At 40.1% G+C, this 22,734-nt stretch overlaps 2 protein-coding genes across 2 annotated transcripts; both read right to left on the reverse strand.

Moving 5' to 3' along the window:
- Positions 1-1,590: 1,590 nt before the first annotated feature.
- On the reverse strand, positions 1,591-6,800 carry LOC306763360 (protocadherin gamma-A4-like; the record flags this gene model as incomplete). The annotated part of the gene is made up of 2 exons (XM_079250146.1): positions 4,488-6,800; positions 1,591-2,673 (listed from the first exon to the last, which is right to left on the reverse strand). Exons 1-2 carry the CDS (start codon positions 6,783-6,785, stop codon positions 1,591-1,593), a joined length of 3,381 nt encoding a protein of 1,126 aa, XP_079106272.1. The 5' UTR covers positions 6,786-6,800.
- Positions 6,801-15,483: 8,683 nt separating this feature from the next.
- Positions 15,484-21,426, reverse strand: LOC306763169 (protocadherin-10; the record flags this gene model as incomplete). The annotated part of the gene is made up of 4 exons (XM_079249904.1): positions 18,892-21,426; positions 16,456-16,514; positions 16,162-16,289; positions 15,484-15,806 (listed from the first exon to the last, which is right to left on the reverse strand). The coding sequence occupies exons 1-4, from the start codon at positions 21,412-21,414 to the stop codon at positions 15,484-15,486; spliced, it is 3,033 nt and encodes a 1,010-aa protein (XP_079106030.1). The 5' UTR covers positions 21,415-21,426.
- Positions 21,427-22,734: the final 1,308 nt, after the last annotated feature.

The raw sequence follows: 22,734 nt of genomic DNA on the forward strand, positions 1-22,734 counted from the left end.
GGTCGAGATCACGCGAACGAACGTGCAAAGAAGAATCAGCAGGACGTACCTTTGCAAAGACCCCTTTGTTATATTGGGACCCATGTTTTTACAAGATGGCAGCACTTCAAGCGATCAAAAATAGTTGTTTGTTTTTTTTTTCAGGTGTAAAGATGTCCCTTTTATTGGTATTAATCCCAACGATATGGAATGTACTGAAATCCCGTTTCAGTGCAAAACTGAGCGCGCAGGCTTGGTTTCCGAGAGGCTTTTCAGCACTACGGAACTGTCCAGTCTTCACAGGAACAGGCTGTTACGACTATGAAAGACTTAAGGCGTTTGGGGGTTTAACTTTCGCGAATAAAACAGCGCCACCTCTTAAATTAAGACCCTCCTATTTATTAAGACACATATCAAATTCAGGACAAACGGTGCATTTATAAAGTGATACGAAGAAATGTCATCAGTGTTTTTCTTAAATTAAGATATTATTTCTTGTTTTAAAGAAGTGTGAAATAGGACATACTTATACAAGTTAAAACATATGTATTTTCTCCAAAGTTAGAATAATACGTATTTTATGCTTTTAATTAACCTTTTAGATCAGGTATCCCCAATTCTGGTCCTCGAGGACCAGTGTCCTGCAGGTTTTCCATGTGTCCCCACTGCAACACACCTGATTCAAATCTATGTGTATTTAGCAGACATGTGCAGAGCGTGTCTAACTCTGAGTCAGCTGTGTTCCAGCAGGAACACTTGGAAAACTTGCACAACACCAGTCCTTGAGGTTCAAGGTTGGGGATCCCTGGTCTAGATTATGTGTTAAGAAAATAATCTAAAAAAATTTTTTAAAAAAACTTAAAAATATCGATTGAAAACTTTCTATGGTGTTGTTAAGTAACATTGGAATTTTGATCGCTTTGTCAATGTATGGAAAGAAAATGGAAATTAAGACGTGTGTTTGAATATATTTTTTGTTAAAGAGGAGAGGTTACTGGTATAAATGGTAACTGTTATAATGGTTATGTTCGATCAGCTGATTGCTGAGATAACTAGATTTGTTTTTATATGTGTTTGTTATTGTTTTCTTTAGTTTATTTACATCACCTGTTAATGAATACTATATTTCCTAAAATGGATGAATATGCAGTAAAAAGGTTGTATTGAGATAAACATGAATTTAAATTTTAACCTTTAATTTTAACCTCTTTGGAAGAAAATTTTAGAGATAGTTTTATTGAGTCATGGTTTTTCTTTTAAAATGTTACTCCGATTCAGTGACATGGGGGAACAGCAAGCTATCTCAGCAACCAGCAGCGGAGGTGTAGGAAACACCCTGGATAGATCACTAGCCCATCACAGTTTTTCAAGATATTGAATGCAAATCTTAAATTCAGCAGTAGCATAAAAACTGTTTAGTACTGTATGGAAAGTTGTTGGCTACATTGTATATATGGGCTGAGACAAGGATAAAAATGTTTCTAGCAATGCATGGGTACAAAATGTTGTATTTAGTATGGCAAATTAGCCACTAACACTCTACACAAAATCAATGGTACTGGATTTCATACGAGTAAAGAATAGAAAAAAAATTTACAAAGAGATTATTTATCAACATTGTACCTGCAAAGTAGAAGCTGCTGAATCACTGGTATCAGTCAGTCCTGTCCCTCTTGGTATACTGGACACGATGTATCTGGAGCCCTTTGGCATGGGCTGTCTGACCACCAGCTTTCCTTTCCTGGTCTCTGCTAGGAACAGACTGTACCAGTAGGCATCGTTGGAGACCAGAGTGGAGTCTGCAATGGTGGAGTTCCTCTCACTTATCACACTGTTCCTGCAGGGAGGAGCCGTTTTACTGGACTTGGGCTTCTGGCACTTGATCACAATGGTGACCAGTATGGTGATGAGCAGGAGAAATGACACGGAGCCCAGACCGATGACCAAATACAGGTTGAGGTCTGAAAAGATGTCATATTCCAGAGGCACCTCAGTCATGTCAGAATAGGCCTTCATGGCAGTCTCCACTGTGGACAGCTTGATGGTAACTGTAGCAGAGAGAGCAGGCTGCCCGTTGTCCTTGGCAACAACAACCAGTCTGTGGTGGCGGGAATCTTTATAACTGAACATCCTCATAGTCCGGATCTCTCCATTATACTGGTCCAGACTGAACAAGGTGGCATCAGTTATCTGGAGAAACTGGTAGGTAATCCGAGAGTTGTGCACAGAGTCTGTGTCTAAAGCTATCACCTTGGAAACCAGGGAGCCTTTATCTGTGGATCTTGGGATCTTTTCCTCAACCACCGAGCCGTGTGCACGCCATGGAGAGACAATAACTGGAGCATTGTCATTCTGGTCCACAATAATAATGTGTACAGTCACATTACTGCTGAGTGGAGGAGAACCAGAGTCTCTGGCCTCGATGTGGAAAAGAAAATCCTTCTCAATCTCATAGTCAAATGTTTTTAGTGCATAAAGATTACCGTTCTCTGGATTGATGGAGAACAGCATGGACATGGAGGTGTTGGCGATCTCCTTCTCTATGATGAAGTAAACTAGATTCTGGTTTTCATGGAGGTCAGGGTCAAACGCAGTGAGAGAGCTGAGCAAGGCCCCAGGTGCATTGTTCTCCATCACACGTATTGTATAAAATGACTGGGGGAACTGTGGAACATTGTCATTTACATCCAGCAGCTCTAAAGTCATTGTTTCATTGTCAGATAAAGGAGGAGAACCTCTGTCTGTGACAGTGAAAGTGATGTCATATTCTGGGAGCTTCTCACGGTCTAATGGTTCTGATACCACTAATTCATAATAGTTATCAGAGGACTCCCTCAGTTGGAACGGCATGTTATCTGGAATATGAAGATCTACCACTCCATTATCACCTGAATCTTTATCACTCACACTGACTACAGCTATCACTGTTTTCAAATCTATATTTTCACTGACTGGAGTCAGAAATGATTTAATAGATAATTCTGGATGGTTGTCATTCATATCCCCAATGAGAATCTTTATGGTACATTGTCCTGATAAACTATTTGCTCCCTTATCAGTTGCTATAACTTCCATATCATAAATCTTAAAATCTTCATAGTTTAACATCCCTTTGACAGTAATTTCCCCTGTTGTTGGATTCAGTTTAAATGTCTCTTGCGTTTTTTCAGATGTATATAAACTATATGAATAAGTTATATCAGAATTTGAGCCTTCGTCTAAGTCTGTAGCATTTAGTTTAATAACAAGGCTTCCAATGGGAGAGTTTTCCATAATTTTAACATTATATGCTGATTTGTCAAATGTAGGTGAATTGTCATTTGTGTCCAAAACACGGACAATAACGTTGGCTGTACCCGAACGAGCAGGTTTTCCTCCATCTACAGCTGTGAGGATTAAATTATGAACAGCCTGCTGCTCCCGATCCAAAGTCTTTTTCAGGATCAAATCAGCAAACTTGGATCCATCTCTTCCTGTTTGAACCTCAATGCTAAAAAAGTCACTTTCACTGAGATGATACGTTTTCACTGAATTGCTTCCCACATCAGGATCCACTGCATTGCTCAGTGAAAATCTTTCTCCTTTTGATGTCGCTTCAGATATATCTAGATCAATGGTACCTCTTCGAAACTGTGGGGCGTTGTCGTTCATGTCCAAAATTTCTACTTCTATATTAAAAATCCGTACTGGGTTTTCTAGTATAATCTCCAGTCTGAGATAGCAAGAAGCAGACAACTTTGAAGGGCAAATATATTCTCGGTCAATCTTTTCCACGACATACAGCTCCCCAGTCTCTTTGTTCACGTCCAGATATTTCTTGTTTGCGATTATGTCAAGACGCATCTTCCTCTGATTCAGCGTTTTAACATCCAAACTGAGATCCGTAGCGAGATTAGCGACCACCGAACCTGCCTTCATTTCCTCTGGTATGGAATAATGAGTCATAGCGGCCGATGTGTTGCTCATAGAAGAAGATAGAATAAGTACAACAAGCAGCACGTACCTCTTCCCAGACTCCATTGTTGCAACCAGAGCCATTGTTGTGTCTTGTGGTAAATATGCAGCAGTTGGTCTCACAAAAGGTTTCCGGTTAAATTGTGTTTTCCTGTCACATTTTTGGTCCATTCAGAAACTGGAATGTCCAGACTGATCCGGTTCGAAAAGGACTATTTTTAGCACCACGGAGCTGTCCGATTGCTGATGTTACGCGACCCGAAGACGGCTTATAATTGTCATAGCGGTCATCGCTGGTATTTTAGTTATAAAACAGCGCCACCCATAAGCCTGTGCTTGGCTGTTTAACTGAATTAAAGGAGGATCCATCTGAGTATATGTTAATTACGTTTAGCGTGGGTTGGAATGACAATTTATTGTCTTTTGTTTAAACAATAACCCCTTGATAATTATGCAAAACTCGGAAAATTCCTCACTTTGTACAGTGTAAGTTTCATGTAAATATACTGTAAGTGAAACATAAGTGACTTATTAAACATACAATGAAATCTTACCTGCAGAGTAGAAGCTGCTGAATCACTGGTATCTGTCAGTCCTGTCCCTCTTGGTATACTGGACACGATGTATCTGGAGCCCTTTGGCATGGGCTGTCTGACCACCAGCTTTCCTTTCCTGGTCTCTGCTAGGAACAGACTGTACCAGTAGGCATCGTTGGAGACCAGAGTGGAGTCTGCAATGGTGGAGTTCCTCTCACTTATCACACTGTTCCTGCAGGGAGGAGCCGTTTTACTGGACTTGGGCTTCTGACACTTGATCACGATGGTCACCAGTATGGTGATGAGCAGGAGAAATGACACGGAGCCCAGACCGATGACCAAATACAGGTTGAGGTCTGAAAAGATGTCATATTCCAGAGGCACCTCAGTCATGTCAGAATAGGCCTTCATGGCAGTCTCCACTGTGGACAGCTTGATGGTAACTGTAGCAGAGAGAGCAGGCTGCCCGTTGTCCTTGGCAACAACAACCAGTCTGTGGTGGCGGGAATCTTTATAACTGAACATCCTCATAGTCCGGATCTCTCCATTATACTGGTCCAGACTGAACAAGGTGGCATCAGTTATCTGGAGAAACTGGTAGGTAATCCGAGAGTTGTGCACAGAGTCTGTGTCTAAAGCTATCACCTTGGAAACCAGGGAGCCTTTATCTGTGGATCTTGGGATCTTTTCCTCAACCACCGAGCCGTGTGCACGCCATGGAGAGACAATAACTGGAGCATTGTCATTCTGGTCCACAATAATAATGTGTACAGTCACATTACTGCTGAGTGGAGGAGAACCAGAGTCTCTGGCCTCGATGTGGAAAAGAAAATCCTTCTCAATCTCATAGTCAAATGTTTTTAGTGCGTAAAGATTACCGTTCTCTGGATTGATGGAGAACAGCATGGACATGGAGGTGTTGGCGATCTCCTTCTCTATGATGAAGTAAACTAGATTCTGGTTTTCATGGAGGTCAGGGTCAAACGCAGTGAGAGAGCTGAGCAAGGCCCCAGGTGCATTGTTCTCCATCACACGTATTGTATAAAATGACTGGGGGAACTGTGGTGCGTTGTCATTTACATCCAACAGATGGACAGTTATTGTTTCATTGTCAGATAGAGGAGGCGTTCCCTGGTCCGTCACAACTAGCGTGATTACATATTCATGTACCGTTTCACGATCCAAAGGTTCGGATACTATGAGCTTGTAATGTGTGGGTCTGTCTGATGATTCATTTATACTAAATGGCAAAGGCTGGTGCATAGATAAGCTCACTTTTCCATTTTCACCAGTGTCTCTGTCACTTATTCCAACCAGTGCAATGACACTTCCGACAGGTATGTTTTCAGCAACTGTATTTTTTACAGATTGTATCGTGATTTCTGGATAATTGTCATTCATATCTGTTACGTGGACAACTAATTTACACTGTCCAAGCAGAGGGTGTTTCCCTTTATCTTTTGCCTCAATGTGCATCTCATAGAATTGCGTATCTTCGTAATCTATAGTTCCCCTCACAGTAATATCTCCAGTGTTAGGATTGAGTGCAAATACACCTTGTGTTTTTTCTGACGTGTAAAGGGTGAACGAGTACACTATCTCTGAATTCAGACCCTCATCACGATCAGTAGCATTAAGCGTCGTCACTAATGATCCTATCGGGGTGTTTTCTGTCATGTTAACTGTGTAGGTTTGCTTGTCAAACCGCGGAGGATTATCATTTGTATCCTGTACTCTAACTATAATGTTAGCTGTGCCGGAGCGCACGGGGACACCTCCATCCACAGCAGTCAGTATTAAATTATGAACAGCCTTCTCTTCTCTGTCTAAAGATTTAGTCAAAACCAAATCCACATACTGAGTGCCGTCACTGCCTGTCTGAATTTCTATGGTGAAATGTTCACTGGGACTGAGTTTATATGTTTTGATTGTATTTATGCCAACATCTGGATCCACAGCATTAGGCAGAGAGAACCTCTCTCCCGGTGTTGCGGACTCTGAAACGTCAAGCTCTACTCTGTCTCGTCTGAAATACGGAGCGTTATCATTTATGTCTGTTATGCCAAGCTCGATGTTGAAGATGCGTAAAGGGCTTTCTATGATAAAATCGAGCTTTAAAAAACAGGATGAGGGCTTTGCTGGACAAAAATATTCCCTGTCCATCTTTTCCACAATGTAAAGTTCTCCTGTCTTTTTGTTAAAGTCTAAATATTTTTTGTTAGTGAAAATATCAAGCTTTACCTCTCGCTGTGCCAAACCTCCAGGGTCGAGTCCTAAATCCGCAGCTAAATTGGCCACAACAGAACCTCTTTCCATCTCTTCAGCTATGGAGTACCGTGTCACAGACAAAGCACTGGGCCATACTGCAGCCCAGACAAAGACAGCGGCCCAAAATGCCATCTTCTCCGCAGAAAAAAAATGTCTAAGACTGATGGCGTTTGATGTTATGTTTAATCCAGATTTCTGGGGGAAAGAGATAATCTTAAAAGACAAAAATAACTCTTTAAATATCATAAAGTATGCTAGAGAACTGCGCCCAACACACCGTTTGTAAAGAGGTGTGTCATTGCCTCAAGAAAGGAGAGGAATTATGCTTTTGTGGTTCGCAGTGACACCCCGTGACAAACGTTACACATACATATACTTTTTTCAGTATTTTTTTGTGTTTTAACTTTATTAGAGATAACGTGCAGTGGGATCCATTTGTGTGCCATTTCTTTGTTCACTTGGTAAACTTTACTTGGTCTCATATGTTGAAAATAGTCCCTGTTGCAAAATACAATGAATGTGCTATTCATGGAAATAAACGAGTATTCGCTTGTGTGTTGGTGCACAATGATTTGATTAGACAAAACTTAATCAGTGCTCAAAAGTAAACATGAAACTATAGTAAATTTTAGAATTTTTCTTTCTTTTTTTTTTTTTTTTTATTCAAAAATTGTGTCCCATTATTAAAAGGGTCCTGATTGGTTATCTGTTCAATATTTATTTGTTTTATGTTTTTGTCATTTTTGGCGCTGGTAAAAAATTAAATTAAATTAAATTAAATTAAATTAAATTAAATTAAATTAAATTAAATTAAATTAAATTAAATTAACCTTTTCTTGTTGATTTTTGTTGTTTAATATATTTTTTTTTAAATGAACAAGACAAAGAAAAAGTAGTTTTGAAATAATTAGTACTTATGTATTACAGTTTTTCTCAGTTGCTTGGGTGCATTTCTCACATCACTATTTACATTTACACAACAATTAGTTCAACTTCCAGAACACTTAGTCATTTGTGCACATCATAGCAGTTTCGCATTCCTTCCAACAAATTGCAAATGCTTTTGGACATGCATCAATTACTTTCATACAACTCCCTGCTGTTTTATAACATTATCATTTGCTAAGGTCAGTCAGTCAAAATTAACTATACTTGTGAATGCTGCATAGTCAGTACATACAAAAATGTTGAACTAGTTACCAAAATCTGTCAAGCAAATTTTATAAATATTTTTTTTATTGTTTTTCAATTTCATTTCTCCTAAATTTAATAATTTCTCTCAGCTTTTACTGATGAGAAGAGGTGTGTGAAGCATTAGTTGCAATCAATGATAAGCCACTTATGTACAATCACTCAGAGCTGAATCCCATGAACCCCCATTTCACAAGCATATATGAACCAAGCATAGTACATTGTGTGTACCATTTCTACAATTCTGTGACACAGAAATGGAAGGACACCCTCGTGGAAGGTGAGGGTGAGGGAAAGAATGGGAAGAGGACAAAACAGGGGAAGATGAAGAAGAGGCCAAGTACATAGACGGATTCCTGATTAAATCAGGGCAACAGTTGTGGATCATGTTGTCAATCCCGGCTTCACAGTGGCTGAGGCTGGTTGAAGGGTGCAGCCAAATGTTGGGAGAACCAGCGTTAATTCTATTATTCAAACATTTTGTTAGGAAATGTTGCTGCATTGCAAGACATGATATTCGCTGTGATGTAGATGAAAATATGTGGCCAGACAGAGAGGAAAGTCTGGATGTGCATACCTCATTTACATATCTATATGTGTTGTATGTTCAACTCCAATATATGTACTGCAATATTGTTTATAGTAGTGCACAGCTCTACCCAAAGGGAATTTATGTTTGTTGTGAATAAGGGTGTGTTTTTTCTTTTGCACAATGCTGTGAACAAATTAGAATTACAACGAGCATATGCAGTAAAAGTGTTAAACATACCTTTTCAGTGTCTTAGACTCAGTTACGTCACTAAATACAGTAATATCTAACTTTACCGTAGTTTTCAAATGGTTGTGCAAATACTATATAGTGCATTTTCTGGTAGTGTCACAAAGATCTGAATTTTTTGCATCGGAAAACATTTACAGATTATCTTCTTCATTAACAATGGTGTCAGGACTTTTCATTTTGATGACAATGCCACTTTCATTAACATGAATACTTGATTTTGAGGAATGAACTATCAATTTTGAGCAAGTGACACGCTTTTGCAGATTATCAACTAGGTTTTGCAGTTTTTATTGATTGTTTTGAGAAATGCATTAACTTGTGCAAATAGTGATGTGAAAAATGTGCACCAAAACAACTGAGAAAAACTGTAAGATAAAAATTTTAACACTTTTAAAAGCTGGACATCATTCCTATTTAGATATTGTACAAGAAACAAAATAAACCCTACTTTTTACTTTAGAACTGCCTTTAATAGGTATTGTAATAAAAGAAGAATTTTTTATCTGGGTAAATATTTGGTCAGTGATTTTTTAAACAAATATCACTGTAACTCACTGTTGGTGTCGTCAACATTTAGTTTTTATATCAATTTCTGCAGCAGTATTTGTCAGACAAGTCCAGTCTGTATTGCTGGAAACTACTGAGGTTAATCACAGAAATGTTAAAGGTCTTTGGTACAAATCAAGGTATGGATCTTACAAATTTGCTGAATAATTTTTAGTTCATTCATGTTTCAACACAATTGGGAAATGGATTGACTTATAAAGATAAAAGATGATAGATGAAGGAAATTTTACAACACTGTTTAGTCAGTATTTTGAACACTGACAGCCATAGATATGAAACTATTAGAAAAACATCTGATCAGTCCAAATTTCATGCAGTAGCATGGCACCAATCCCATAGACAAGGGGAGATAAGGACAAATCTGCTTAGACAAAAAAAAACCACACATCCGGTGTCCCAAAGACAGGAACAGAGAACAATATCACTGAGGACTACAAATGAATGCTTACAGAAGGTAAACCTGAAGATTTAGGACTTTCTAGTATTTCTTCATTTGGATATGGATTAAAAAAGTAATGTAAAATAAAATAAAATAAACTTTATATGTCTATATATATATATATTTGTATGTCCATTTTTTTTATTCAACTTTGAATGAAGATTTAAGTCTAAAACAGAGCTGGGATTTAAAAAAAAAAATGCAGCTACTTTGATTAGAATTTGGTTTAGCTCTGTAGTTGCATCTCATCTTTACAAATTTTAGTTTCACTATCTGGAAGGCGCCCTGCGATGGACTGGCGAACTGTCTAGGGTGTATCCTGCCTTCGTCCAAAGCCAGCTGGGATAGGCTCCAGCTCCCCCACGACCCTGAATTGAATGAAGCGGTTTAGAAAATGAGTGAATGAATGAATGTATGGAAGGCTCTAACACGGGTCCTGTGTTCTTTTTTTCTCCTTCATTTTATTTAAAAAAAAATAAAAAATAAAAAACACTGATACATACATAATATATATTTAAAGGATTGTTAGTTTTAAGTCTTTTTGACCATCCCAGCTCAAGCTTAGACTATGTCTTGTGAGTAGTTTATTGGTAAAAATTGCAACTTGATAATTCGGATTAGAGTTGACGCATTTCAAAGCGCTTCTTTACATGAAAACTGCTTGGTTAATTGTTTCTACAATAAAATGAAACAGAAAAAATGTACAGGCCGACCTTATAAATGCGCAGTGAACTCTGGGATTAGGTCTGAGTTACCACGTGACCTACAGCACGCGAGCTACCGCAGGTAGCCTACTGTAAATACAAGCACCTTCCTTTCCCCGTTTCAGTTCAACATGCGATTCCTCACTCATTTGGATATAATTGGCTTGGAAATATTATGTTTGGCTTAAAAATACTGTAAACAATTGAATCACTAACAGCGCATCCTCTTTTTTAACTTTATAAAGTAAGTTTTGTCGTAGGGTCGTTACATCGGCTTAGCTCAGTGGTTACTTCGATCAGCGAAAAGGTTTCTTCTTACGGTCCGCGGGCTGAAAGGTTCGACCACGGGCGCTGACCGATGTTTTCTTTTTTGTTTTGTTTTTGTTTCAAAAGCTATAGCAGTACAGACACAATAATATTTAGGCTACATAGACTGTCATAATTTTTGGATTCTTGGTCATGAGGGCAGAGTTGCAATCTGACCACACACCTTCGGTGTTTGAGATGTTAAGTGAAAGTAAATTGGACGAGACAAAGTTTCTTAAATGATAACATTATCTTTTCATATCATTGTGGTTCCCCAGTGATCTATCCCTTAGTTTCAGAACACTTTTATATCCACGGAACACAAATCCACCAGAAGAGAAGAAGAATAAGCGCGTCACTGTCCCACCTGTCCGTCCTCCTTTGACGTCATCCCCACAACCTTTGAGATCTTATTTCTTTTCCCACAATTCTTTATTCGTGCATTTTTTTTCCTGTATTTATTCAAAACGCTTAATTCGTTGTGTTATTTCTTTCGGCTTCAATCACAAAAATCACATGAAACTCAGCCTTCTCACAACTATGTGATAGTCTTCATAATAAAGTTTTAAGCATGAGTTACTAGTCCTGTTTTAGCTTTGTGGTTACTTCCAGCAACTTTACCACTTTTAACGCGTGCTGACAGGTTCATCCACGGGCGCTGTCGGATGCTTTTAATTTTATTTATTTATTCTTCTGATTGGATTGCAGTCTGTTTTAAAACCTCAGAACAGCGTGACAATGTCATGTTAATGGAGAAAAAAATACTACAATTCAACACCACACAGGTAAACACAGCCTTATAACTTTACATCACTATATCCCGAATACGAACTAATTGAAAATAATGTTTTCATCGATCAAATTCCACTTTCTGTGCCTGAATGGGAAATGTAAGATTCCAAATGTAAGATATCATCATCTAACACAAGACGTTATCTCCAGTAGGAGTCGCTGTCTGCTGGATAAGTTCAGGTGAACTGTTCACTTTCAACACTCCTCAGGTTTATATAAAAATGAATTTATTAAAATATTTTAGCTTATAGCCTACATCGTAATTTAGAGCAGTTTAAAAAAAATAATTGAAATAATTAAACTTGTTTTGTTTGGAACAAGCAAATATTTTGTTCAGTTAATAAACAATAAATCTGCACACTGGAGTTCTGTATTTTGAGGCCCTAATATATTCAAAGCTAAATTGTAGAATGTTATTCTACTTTTATCTGTCCCTAACTCTTAAAATACAAAAAAAAAAATACATGCATTAATTTTAATATTTCTCACTATTTATCCATTTTTTATTCAATTTTGAATAAAGATTTAAGTGTAAAACAGAGATGGGATGAATAATGCAGCTACTTTGATTAGTATTTGGTTTTGTCTTTGCTCATTCTTCTGCGCCTAATGGGTTTAGTTCTGCAGTTGCTTCTCATCTTTATAAGTTTTACTCTCACTGTCTGGAAGCCTCTAACCGCGCCCTGTGTTCTTTTTTTCTCCTTCTTTTAATTATTTTTCAAAAATAGTGATACATACATAATATATTTTAAAGGATTGTTAGTTTTTTGTCTTTTTGACCATCCCAGTACAAGCTTAGACTATGTCTTGTGAGTGGTTTGTTGGTAAAAACTGCAACTTAATTATTCGAATAAGAGTTGAAGCATTTTAAAGCGCTTCTTTACATGGAAACTGCTCGGTTATTTTTTTTTCTACAATATAATGAAACTGAAAAAATATATAGGCCTAACTTGTAAATGAGCAGGGAACTCTCTTATTAGCTCTGAGTCACCACGTGACCTAGAGCACGTGAGCTACCGCAAGTACTGTAAAAACAAGCAACTGTCCGTTCTCATGTCAGATCAGCATGCGATTCCTCACTCATTTGGATATAGTAGGCTTGGAAATATGATGTTTGGCTTGAAAATACTATAATCAATTGAATCACCTTTATAAAACAAGCTTCATGTTTCATGCTTAGCTCAGTGGTTACTTCATACACCGAAATGTTTACGTCTTACGGTCCGCGGGCTGAAAGGTTCGACTACGGGCGCCGTCCGATGTTTTGTTTTTTGTTTCAAAAGCAACAGCAGTACAGACACAATAACATAAAGGCTACATAGATTGTAACAATATAGATTTTTTTGGATTCCTGGTCTTTGCGACCATGCCAAAAAGAAAGAAAGTAAGACAGTAAAACAGTAAGCCATAAAACAAAGAGAGAAAGAATACAACTTTTGCCCAGCTGACCAAATCCAAGACATAACACATGCCCAGAAGACAAGTATGTTGTATAGGCTATTCGTATTACAATAAACTTAAATGTACGGTCTAAGAACACTTTTTCAATGATGACAAAATTTTGTCAACTTGTTTTTTGTTTGTTTGTTTGTTTGTTTTATATGTATACCTATATGTATATGTATAAGTATATATGGACAACCTATAGCACGAATATGTTTCTCTTGTATGTTTGTTTCAGGCAAAATTGTCTGGACAAGAGTTAGAGGGAGAGAAAGGGGTTTCTTTTCTCTCTCTCAAATGACATGTGCCAAGCCCTTCTTTGTCTGACGGTGTGACCTCTGATCCACAGTTTCATGCTTGAATCCTATTAAAATGCTCATGTTTGGGATAAAATCATTCTTACTCAATGATGCCATCTGCTGGAGAAATCTGTCGACAAGACAATGTAACAAGATGCTGGCTTCTTTTAAAAGGGCGTTTTATGTCATTGTCTGAAAAGAGTGATTACATTTCCCATTTTCCACAAATTGACTCTTCATTGATAGGCAGCTACTTGATTTGTTGTCTCATAATAAAAAAAGAAATATTTCTCTTACTGTTCCATTATTTAATCTAAACATGGGCTTTTTTTTACCTAAATTACTCACAAGACTGTTGATAATTATCATGGGATTTAACTGTTTAATTAAACTAAAACTGTTATTTTACAGATTTAATATTCTTCTTATTTTTTGTTCTTTTTTTGCTACTATTATGTTATACTTTACAGAAAGTATAAAAGGGTGAAAGAGATCAATAAAAGCATTTTCTACAGATCAGATTCCCTTGATGTCCCACTTACGTGGTCATAGTTTAGTCAAGCTTTGTTTTTGTAGGTTTGATGGATTTATGTCATACAGGTATATAATTTCGGCTTTTTTTAAGCGTTGCCTTAAAATAATTCCTCCTGTTGAATAACATTTGGCTCGCCCTCTGGTGGATGACTCTATACATTGCAGCGGGATAGAAAACGACCACTGTCACAAGCATTTCAGCACCACGTTAAAGGACAGCTCCCACTTAAGGTGACCATAACAAAAGGGGCATTAAATGTTTTAGTTTCATGTCATGTCTTTTATGATATAATTTTCCTTGTTAAATTTCTTTCTGTTATACCAACCATAATGCTATTTAAAAAAGACCGGATGTTGTGCTACTATCTTTTTTTTTTCTTTAAGAAATCTCTTAAACCTTTGTTAAAAGAGTACCATCTGTCACTCCTCTGAAAATAAGCCATGCTGACCTAAATGTGACTACCCAATCAGTCATCCCAGTGGATCACCTTACCATTGAGAAGGTTACCCTGCTTTCCTATATGCTCTCTGTGGACACTGGTTTCCTTATTAGCTAAATTATTTTCATTTCAAGCCATAGGATGACCTAATTACCCTGTTCATTCCTGGCCAGAGCCTCACTCTCATCTGTTGCTGATAGAAACTAATTCCCTGAGAAGTACGATGTAAAAGGGCAGAGAGAGAGCGCTGGCCCCTGTAGTTTTTATTCAGGTGTGGCATTTTGAGTTGATCCCATACTTCCCCTGACACTTGTATTCGTGTTCGTGGTCTTAATTAAAGTGATATTTCGAGAGAGGAGGTTGTGTTTGTTCAGTTAATGAACCCCAGTATTCTCTGCGGGCAAATGTAAATGCAAGCACTCCAATTAGCATATGTTAGCATTTTACTATGTTTATTCCTCACCATGGAAAACAGCTTACTGAAGCAAAAAGCTTTCCAGCCTTGTAAGAGCAGCTGCAGAACTTTTTCACCCCAAAATAATTGACTCAAACTAATTAAACTTAGATCTTTAAGACTTACTTCTAACAGATTTAGGTATGCGGGGTGATTGCATTTGTATTTGGGTGCACATGGGTCAAATATTGAGCTATAGCCTATATGCAGTTCAGCTGGTTACACATGTGTGTTCAAGAGACATAAAAAACACCGGGTGAAAAAAATACTTTATTTCATAAATGTATACAGTACATGTGTTGGGAATATCCCCATCATTGAAATAGTCTGCTTCATATTGCAGCTTGCATATGCATTTACATAATATTTGTCATATATACATAAGCTTTGTTAGCAAACAAAAGAAGATTTTCTTCTTTTCATAACCAAAACTATCAATTCATAAGATGTGCAAAATCATTGTCCACTTATGCTTTCAAAACATTTTGGATAGAATTTCTGCTCCACTCTGATTGTCTAAATAATAAGCATAAAAATAACAGAAGTAATGATAGTACTGATAATAACAGACACATATTGACAATGTAGCAGTGGTATGTCACATAAATAGCCTTCACTCTTCTCCAAGACAGAGTGCCCATTAACCCTCTTCCTTATTAGATCACTGATTCTTTCCATTTCTCATATCCCTTATAAATCTTATTTGACATGATTTATAAAGAGAATCATGTCTCCTTTTGTTTTATTATGCTGTTATGTATTACATCAGTCCTCCATTCAGGCAGGCACTGAAAAGTCAGTCATTGTATAGGTCATTGTTTATCATTGCAGCTTCTCCTTGAGGGGACATCTGCAGACGTCGCTTCTTGCCAAATGTAGAAAAGGAATTGTGGACATCCAGTTCACTTCGCTGTGCAGTGGGCCGCAGGGTACAAAATCCTGATGGAGTTCCAGGGATATACACATTGTGGTGGTAGTCAGGTGGTGGATGTGGATGTGGATGTGGGTGTGGGTGTGGGTGGGAGGGGATTGATGGCTGTTGCTGTTGGGGAGGAGGTGTGCACCGAGGAGTCCAGGGGCGAGAGGGGAGTCCACTAGGTGAAGGGGACATCTTATAGTCTGTAAGGAGGCATGAGAAGAGAGGCAACTGTTTATTGACCTTACTAGGGGAGAACTATTTCCATTTACATAACACTTATGTAAATCCGGTTTTGTGGTTTGCAAGAAGGATAATAAACTAGTACATGCAGCAAAAGAAGAGGTCATCAGGAGAAAAAAAGATAGAGGAGCTTTAATGGTGCTAACTGTAACCCTCCTTAGGCTCATGAAGAAGAATCAAGATAATAGAACAACTTTACTTAAACATCTACTTTCTGTATATAGTAGTTAGATTTTCATTTAGACAAATGTAATGTCATTGTAATTGTCTGTAAGTTTTGTGAAAGTTAGGTGCACGACCTTTGGCCTCTCTTACCCTTCACACCTTTCATATGAGTACCCCAAGTCCAGTACTGTCCAGGTGCCATGGAGGTGACATAGTTGTCTGGGTCCGCATGCATGGCCTTACGCATGAGGGTGCCATCCATGTTAATAGAGTTGTAACTGTGACAAAGATAAAGAGCACACCGTATTTGTGAAATTGCCCTGTATAAATACTTTAACATGGCTTTATATTTAAACATGCTGCAACTTCCACTGATTGCTGTATTTTAGCATAGACTATCAGTAATTTGGGAGAAGATGTAAGATAAATTTACAGAAGTTATACCTCTTTATGGAGGAGTTCTGATTCTTTGTAAGTGTCCAGTCAGTGTTTGGCTGCTTCAGCTGCAAGAAAAAGACATTCGTTAAGGTTTGACTACAACAACCTATGCAATAAGGTGAGACTTATCTTTTTTCATAAATATTAACCTTCAAAACCCTGCTTTAAAACCAGTTTTGCTAACAAGTAGTGTTTCGATTCATGTTTATTAAACAGTTATAACAAGATTTTAAAAACGAGCAGGAAAGAACGGAAAATATAATATCACAAATGAAGATCGTTCATTGTGCCATCTTAAATCATGCAAATCAGTGAGAACTGACAGAAGCAGTCTGTTGAGTTTATCTTGAAATAGAGCCTTTTTTCTGGTGGATCGTGGCTGCCGCCTTGCGGACGTTTGATAGAACACAGTTTGCAGGAGATGTCTTCAGCAAAGACTCGCCTGTTACCAAGTTTTGCTTTTATCCTCTGTTGCGCAGCGGGAAAGGTGAAGGAGGGCACCCAAGTGATATTTATTCCAGATTTGCCACTCATAGTATGGATATTAATTCACCTAAAGTTGTTAACAAGAAGAATGCGACGTAAGCGTATTATTGGAGTCGGTATTCAAAAATCTCTTCTCGCCAACTACGCACAAAACCAATTAGAACCCCACCGGGATGAAACGAAACATGATTTTAATCTTCAAAGGAAACCGTGCCAGGGAGAAAATTAAGAAAATTACACACGTTATTGTTTTGTGGATTTTATGCATCATTTTACATTAATATTTGCCTGATGCTCCTCGATCGAGGTTTTTAATTAAAAGTGTAAGAGACAGCCTTAAAAAAAGTTTTAGATTCTTTGCACCTGAAGGTGCACGAGTGCCTTTCTTGTGTGATTTATACGGTTGAATGGCCATTTAATTTAAGTTTTTACCATCTATCCATCAATTTAAACAAGCCTGTGCGTTTGCTTTATGTGATGCTCAAATGGTTTCTCTGCGATTTGTCGTTTATGTGTCACCGACGACCTCATGAGGACTCGTGTGAGAGCACGCTGAGGGACTCTGGGTGAATTAGTGGAGCCAATTAATAAGGGGAAGGACATTTTCTCCTGAAGGAGCATAGCTGCAGGCGGAACAATCAGTGTGACCTCGAAAACCCTCCTGTGGCCAGAGGTGTTTGCCAGTGACATTTCTCACTCTGCCTGGTGGCGACTGGTGTGTGTGCGCTCTAACTCTTTTGTCCCCTCTGTGTTTTTGAAGAAAAGGCGGAAACGAAAATCAGCATTACGCACATATTCACGGTCTGCTGCCCCATCTATTAGTCATAAAAACACCAGTGTAGACATCCTGCCGCTGCAAATGCCCTCTCACATTGTCTCCTTCCCTCCTTCTTCTTCGATTACAGCCCTCCTCTTCCCCTCCCTCCGCTCCGCAAATATGAAGCTACATCTCTCCCTCCCTCTCTCCTCACATTCAGAGGACAACGCCGGGGCCGATCTATAGGCTGTCCACGTCTCAGTCCAGCCATGTCCTTGCACCCCACATACTCCCATCTCTTTCTCCTTGCCCCCTCCCCACTATGATGTCCTCCTCTCCCTCCAAAACCGGCCATTTGCCATTTCTCATCAATAATTGACAGTCCCCTCTTGCGAATACGCCACACTGTGTGTAGTAGAGCAGTACTGTTGTGGTTGTGCCCTTGAGGCACAGTTAGTGAGGTTATTTGTCCTATATTGTTAGTTTGAGAGCTAGAAGCCCAGGGGCGAAACTGACAGGTCAACAAGAACCGAACCAACCAACTTATATTCACCATAACGCAAATAACCTTGACTTTTTGTATCAAACTCAAGGGAATGTGCTGGAAGCAGGTGTGCGTCCCAAGTGCTTGGCTGTGTGACTGCGTGATTATTTACGCAGGTCGCTTTCTGTTGCAATTAGTTTATGTGTTATTGTTAAAGCTGGAATTGAGACTGAAAGAGCACCCAGCTTCAGCAGCATCTCCCTTTCTTCTCCCACAGTAGCCTAAAGGACTTCTCACTTCATTGTAAAACCCAGTCCGCGCACAGCATATGCTCCTCGCACTTTTATTAACAAGTCAATTAAACTGTAATCTCGCGTGGTCTGATTTAGTCCTCGTGTGCCAAATATTGATGTATGCATTACAATTAATATTAATTATTATGTAAAACGTTGAAAATGACATTCTATACAGCAGACTAAAGAAAAGGAGAAAATGATGACTTAACTCAGGTTTTATTCAAGTTGACTTTAAACATGTGTGGCATGCATGATTTGACCTTCATAAGATGGAATGTCAGAGTACTTGTGGCTTGTACTGAGATTATTATTATTATTATTATTATTATTATTATTATTATTGCTGAGTGTGAATCAGGTGAAATGACAGGGACAACATACAATCCCGAGTCTTATACCAGATGCTGATCTGACTATACCTCGCTGGGAGTAGTTGCTCCGTTGTTCACAGATGCGCTCCGGCTGTGCGCGTTCCACGAGTTTTCTGCGCTCTTCGCCTCGTTGTTCCTCGGTGCGGTGCTCGGGCTGCACGGCTTCAGAAACATAAAGTCACTTTTGGCTGATTCGGGGGTCAGACACACTTTATAACAATATGACTGAGAGAGACTGCTATTTCCATTCACCTCCATACAGTTCGTGGGGACTTTGGCCGCGGATGAAATCTGCAGGTTAAGGTTGGATTTTTTGAACACCTCTGGAGGCGGCTCCGGCTGAAACCCCCCGCAACAGCAGCAGGCTAATGGGGGCAGGTTGTACCCGCTGTGGGTCTCCCTGTCCTTGTAACACTTGACTGCAGCCAGCACTATGATAGCCACGAGGAATATTAAGGATATTGTGCTCAGTGACACGATCAAGTAGAGGGCGAGGTTTGATGGGGGCTGTGGGCTGAGTGTGAGGTCTCCGAAATCTGACAGCGACTCGGGCACGCTGTCTACCACTGTGAGGACAATGGAGACGGTGGCGGAGAGCGGCGGTTGTCCGTTGTCCTTGACTAATATCACCAGTCTTTGCCTTGTTGCATCCTTTTCAACTAAGCGGCGTATAGTCCTGATTTCGCCAGTGTACAGAGCTACACTTAACAAGCCTGGGTCTGTCGCCTGCAACACCTGGTAGGAGAGCCGGGAGTTCTGCCCAGCGTCTGCGTCCAACGCTATTATTTTAGTAACCAGATACCCGGCGTCTGCAGACCGTGGAACCACCTCAGTGGCCACGGTGCCGTTTTTGGGCAGCGGGGATACAATAACAGGTGCGTTGTCGTTCTGGTCCAAGACAAAGACGTTAACTGTGACATTGCTGGCCAGAGGGGGGAAGCCTGCGTCCTGCGCCTGCACCAAAATCTGAAAGTTTCTAAGTTGCTCATAATCGAAGGAGCGCAGAGCGTATATATTGCCGTTGTCAGAGTTGATTGAAACATAAGTGGACACTGGCATGCCCTGAATCTGACCCTCAAGAATAGAGTAAGACAGATAGGCGTTCTGGTTAGAATCAGGGTCAAATGCGGAGACGGAGCAAATGGAGGCGCCGGGGGCATTATTCTCGGTCACATAAACAGTGTATGAAGGTTGAGAAAACCGCGGGGGGTTGTCATTAATGTCAGACACTTGAACAAGGATTGTTTTCCTGGTTGACAGCGAAGGAGAGCCCAAGTCCCGAGCTGTTAGGGTAATGTTATACTCAGACACGGTTTCTCTATCCAGGAACTCGCTCGTCACCAGGGTGTAATAATTTTTGAAAGATGTATGGAGCTGAAAGGGGACATTGTTTGGAATCTGGCAGTCCACGTTACCGTTCTCCCCCGAGTCTCGGTCCATGACACTTATCACGGCTATCACCGTGCCCGGTGGCGCATCTTCCTGGACAGGTGTGGATACAGATGTGAGGATGACTTCTGGCGAGTTGTCATTCACATCCAGGATGTCTACCAGCACTTTACTGTGTACTGCCACGGCTGATGGCCCCCTGTCTTTCGCTTGTACATACAGCTCATACACGCTGGCTTTCTCATAGTCCACAACGCCCTTGACTCGGACTTCACCCATGTACGGGTCCACGCTGAACAGCTCGCGCACCTTAAGAGGTGCGTGTCCGCTAAACGCATAAGTAACCTCCCCGTTGGGGCCTTCATCCAAGTCTGTAGCGTTAAGTTTCAGTACCAGAGTCCCTCTTGGCGCGTTTTCTACCAGGCTCGCACGGTAAACAGAGCGGTCAAACACGGGCACGTTATCATTTGCATCTAGCACCGTTATAGTTATCAAAGCTGTCCCAGAGCGTTCAGGTGATCCTCCATCATAGGCAGTAAGCACCATTTCCAGCTTTTTTTGCTGTTCCCGGTCCAATGGAGTGTCAAGCACCAGCTCAGCAAACTTGCTCCCATCATTGCGTGTCTGGATGTTCAGAACAAAGTGCTCGTTTGCGCTCAGCTGGTATGAGCGCAGAGAGTTGGTGCCCACGTCCTGGTCCTGCGCGCTCTCCAACGGAAAACGTGAGCCGGGTGCGGCAGACTCTGTGATGTCAAGGTTAAATTCATTCCACGGGAAACTTGGAGAGTTGTCGTTCACGTCTAAAATCTCAACTTCCACTCTGTACAGCTCTAGTGGGTTTTCAATGACCACTTGTAAGTGTAGGAAACAGCTCGGACTCCGTTCACACAGCTCCTCTCTGTCTATCTTCTCGTTGACGAAGAGAATGCCATTTTCCAAGTTCACTTCTAAATACTGCTTCTTTGCACCGGAGACTATACGAAACCGACGAGCTGACAGCTTGGCCACATCCAAACCCAGGTCTTCTGCGATGTTTCCCACAAAAGCTCCATGCTCCAGCTCTTCGGGAATGGAGTACCGAATTTGCGCCAGAACCAAGTCCACAACACAAGCACACAGAAGTAGACAGATGACCAGGCCAGTCACTGGTAACCAGCTGCTTCTGGAGAGTCTGTGATCCATCTCAGCAGCGTGCGTAAAATCACCTCACCCAGACATCTTCGCTTCATAAAGTCATGCAGCTGTGCAGCAACAAAGTAATTATAGAAGGGAGATTGTCCCCGAGATGCAAAACAAATAATCAGATGCAAGTTTTTCACATCTGTGTGTAACTTTGTAGAACAGCGAGGCAGCAGGGAGCTGCTGGATAGTGTGAAAGCGCGTCTCCGTGTTGCGCCCCGCGCAATACTGGTGGCGTGTGAACGGGGTAGACTCGCGCTTTGATTTTTCCAGTGTATTAGACATTCGGAGGAGCTGGTGGGGAGGCGTGTGTCTGTGTACGTGTAGGTGTGTGTGAGAGACAGAGAGAAAGCGAGAGAGAGAGAGAGAGAGAGAGAGAGAGAGAGAGGGCGCGTGTGTGTGTGTGTGTTTGACGGAGAGAAAGGGAGATGGAGGGGGTGGATGTTGCTTCTCGTTGCTCTGCATTGGAGGATGCCGACGCCAACTTCGACTCTAATTACTGTAGACGTTTAACCCTTTTGCATCTCCATGTCTGTCCGTCTGACCCATTAAAGAGAAGAGAGGGCGCAAGTTTGACACCAGACGTCAGAGCCAGATTTGGATTATAAGACAAATTGTGTCATGGGTGTCGTTTTCTGAGCTGCATTTACCAGATGAAAGGCGGATAAGGATTTATCTTTGTGTCCACTGTGTCTTACAGGATGACAGTGATAGCAAACATGATTTAAGTTTCTTTTAAAGTAAACCCACCACTGATCCAGAAAAGAATAAACAGCTGGGTCCCTCTATGGCCCTCTATAGGCTCCAACTGGCTTTGCCTCAAATGGCCCAGTGGCCACTACCAGCAGGCTCCAGGGACTTAATAATGCTTTTTAATTAGAGCCCTTTGAAGATGAATGCCCGCACTGCAAAACAGTCCCATTCATTAATCATCACAGACGAAATGGGTTTTTACAAAAAGAATCTTTGATAGGTCAGGATATTCATTTTTAATCAACATTTAAATGACTATGGGCTACTTTGTGGAGTTAAAAATGATTACATTGACAATCATGGGTGGACAACACATAAAAAACACGCATTACACGATTTTAATTCACTTAAGTAAACCTGAACATGTAAGAACATAATCAACATAAAAGCAACCCCATAAAACCTTAATCACACTTGTTCTCTAATCGGATATTATACTTCAGATTAGATGAACATCTCATGTAGGTGATGTGTTTACACCATTTGAAGAGGAGAGAAAAAGTCGCGCATGTTTGCTGAGGAAAGACTAAAATCCTCAAATCAGATTATGAGTGACGCTATAATGAAAGT

Source organism: Telmatherina bonti (genome assembly GCF_933228915.1).
Source record: "Telmatherina bonti genome assembly, chromosome: 12".
NCBI lineage: Eukaryota > Metazoa > Chordata > Actinopteri > Atheriniformes > Telmatherinidae > Telmatherina > Telmatherina bonti.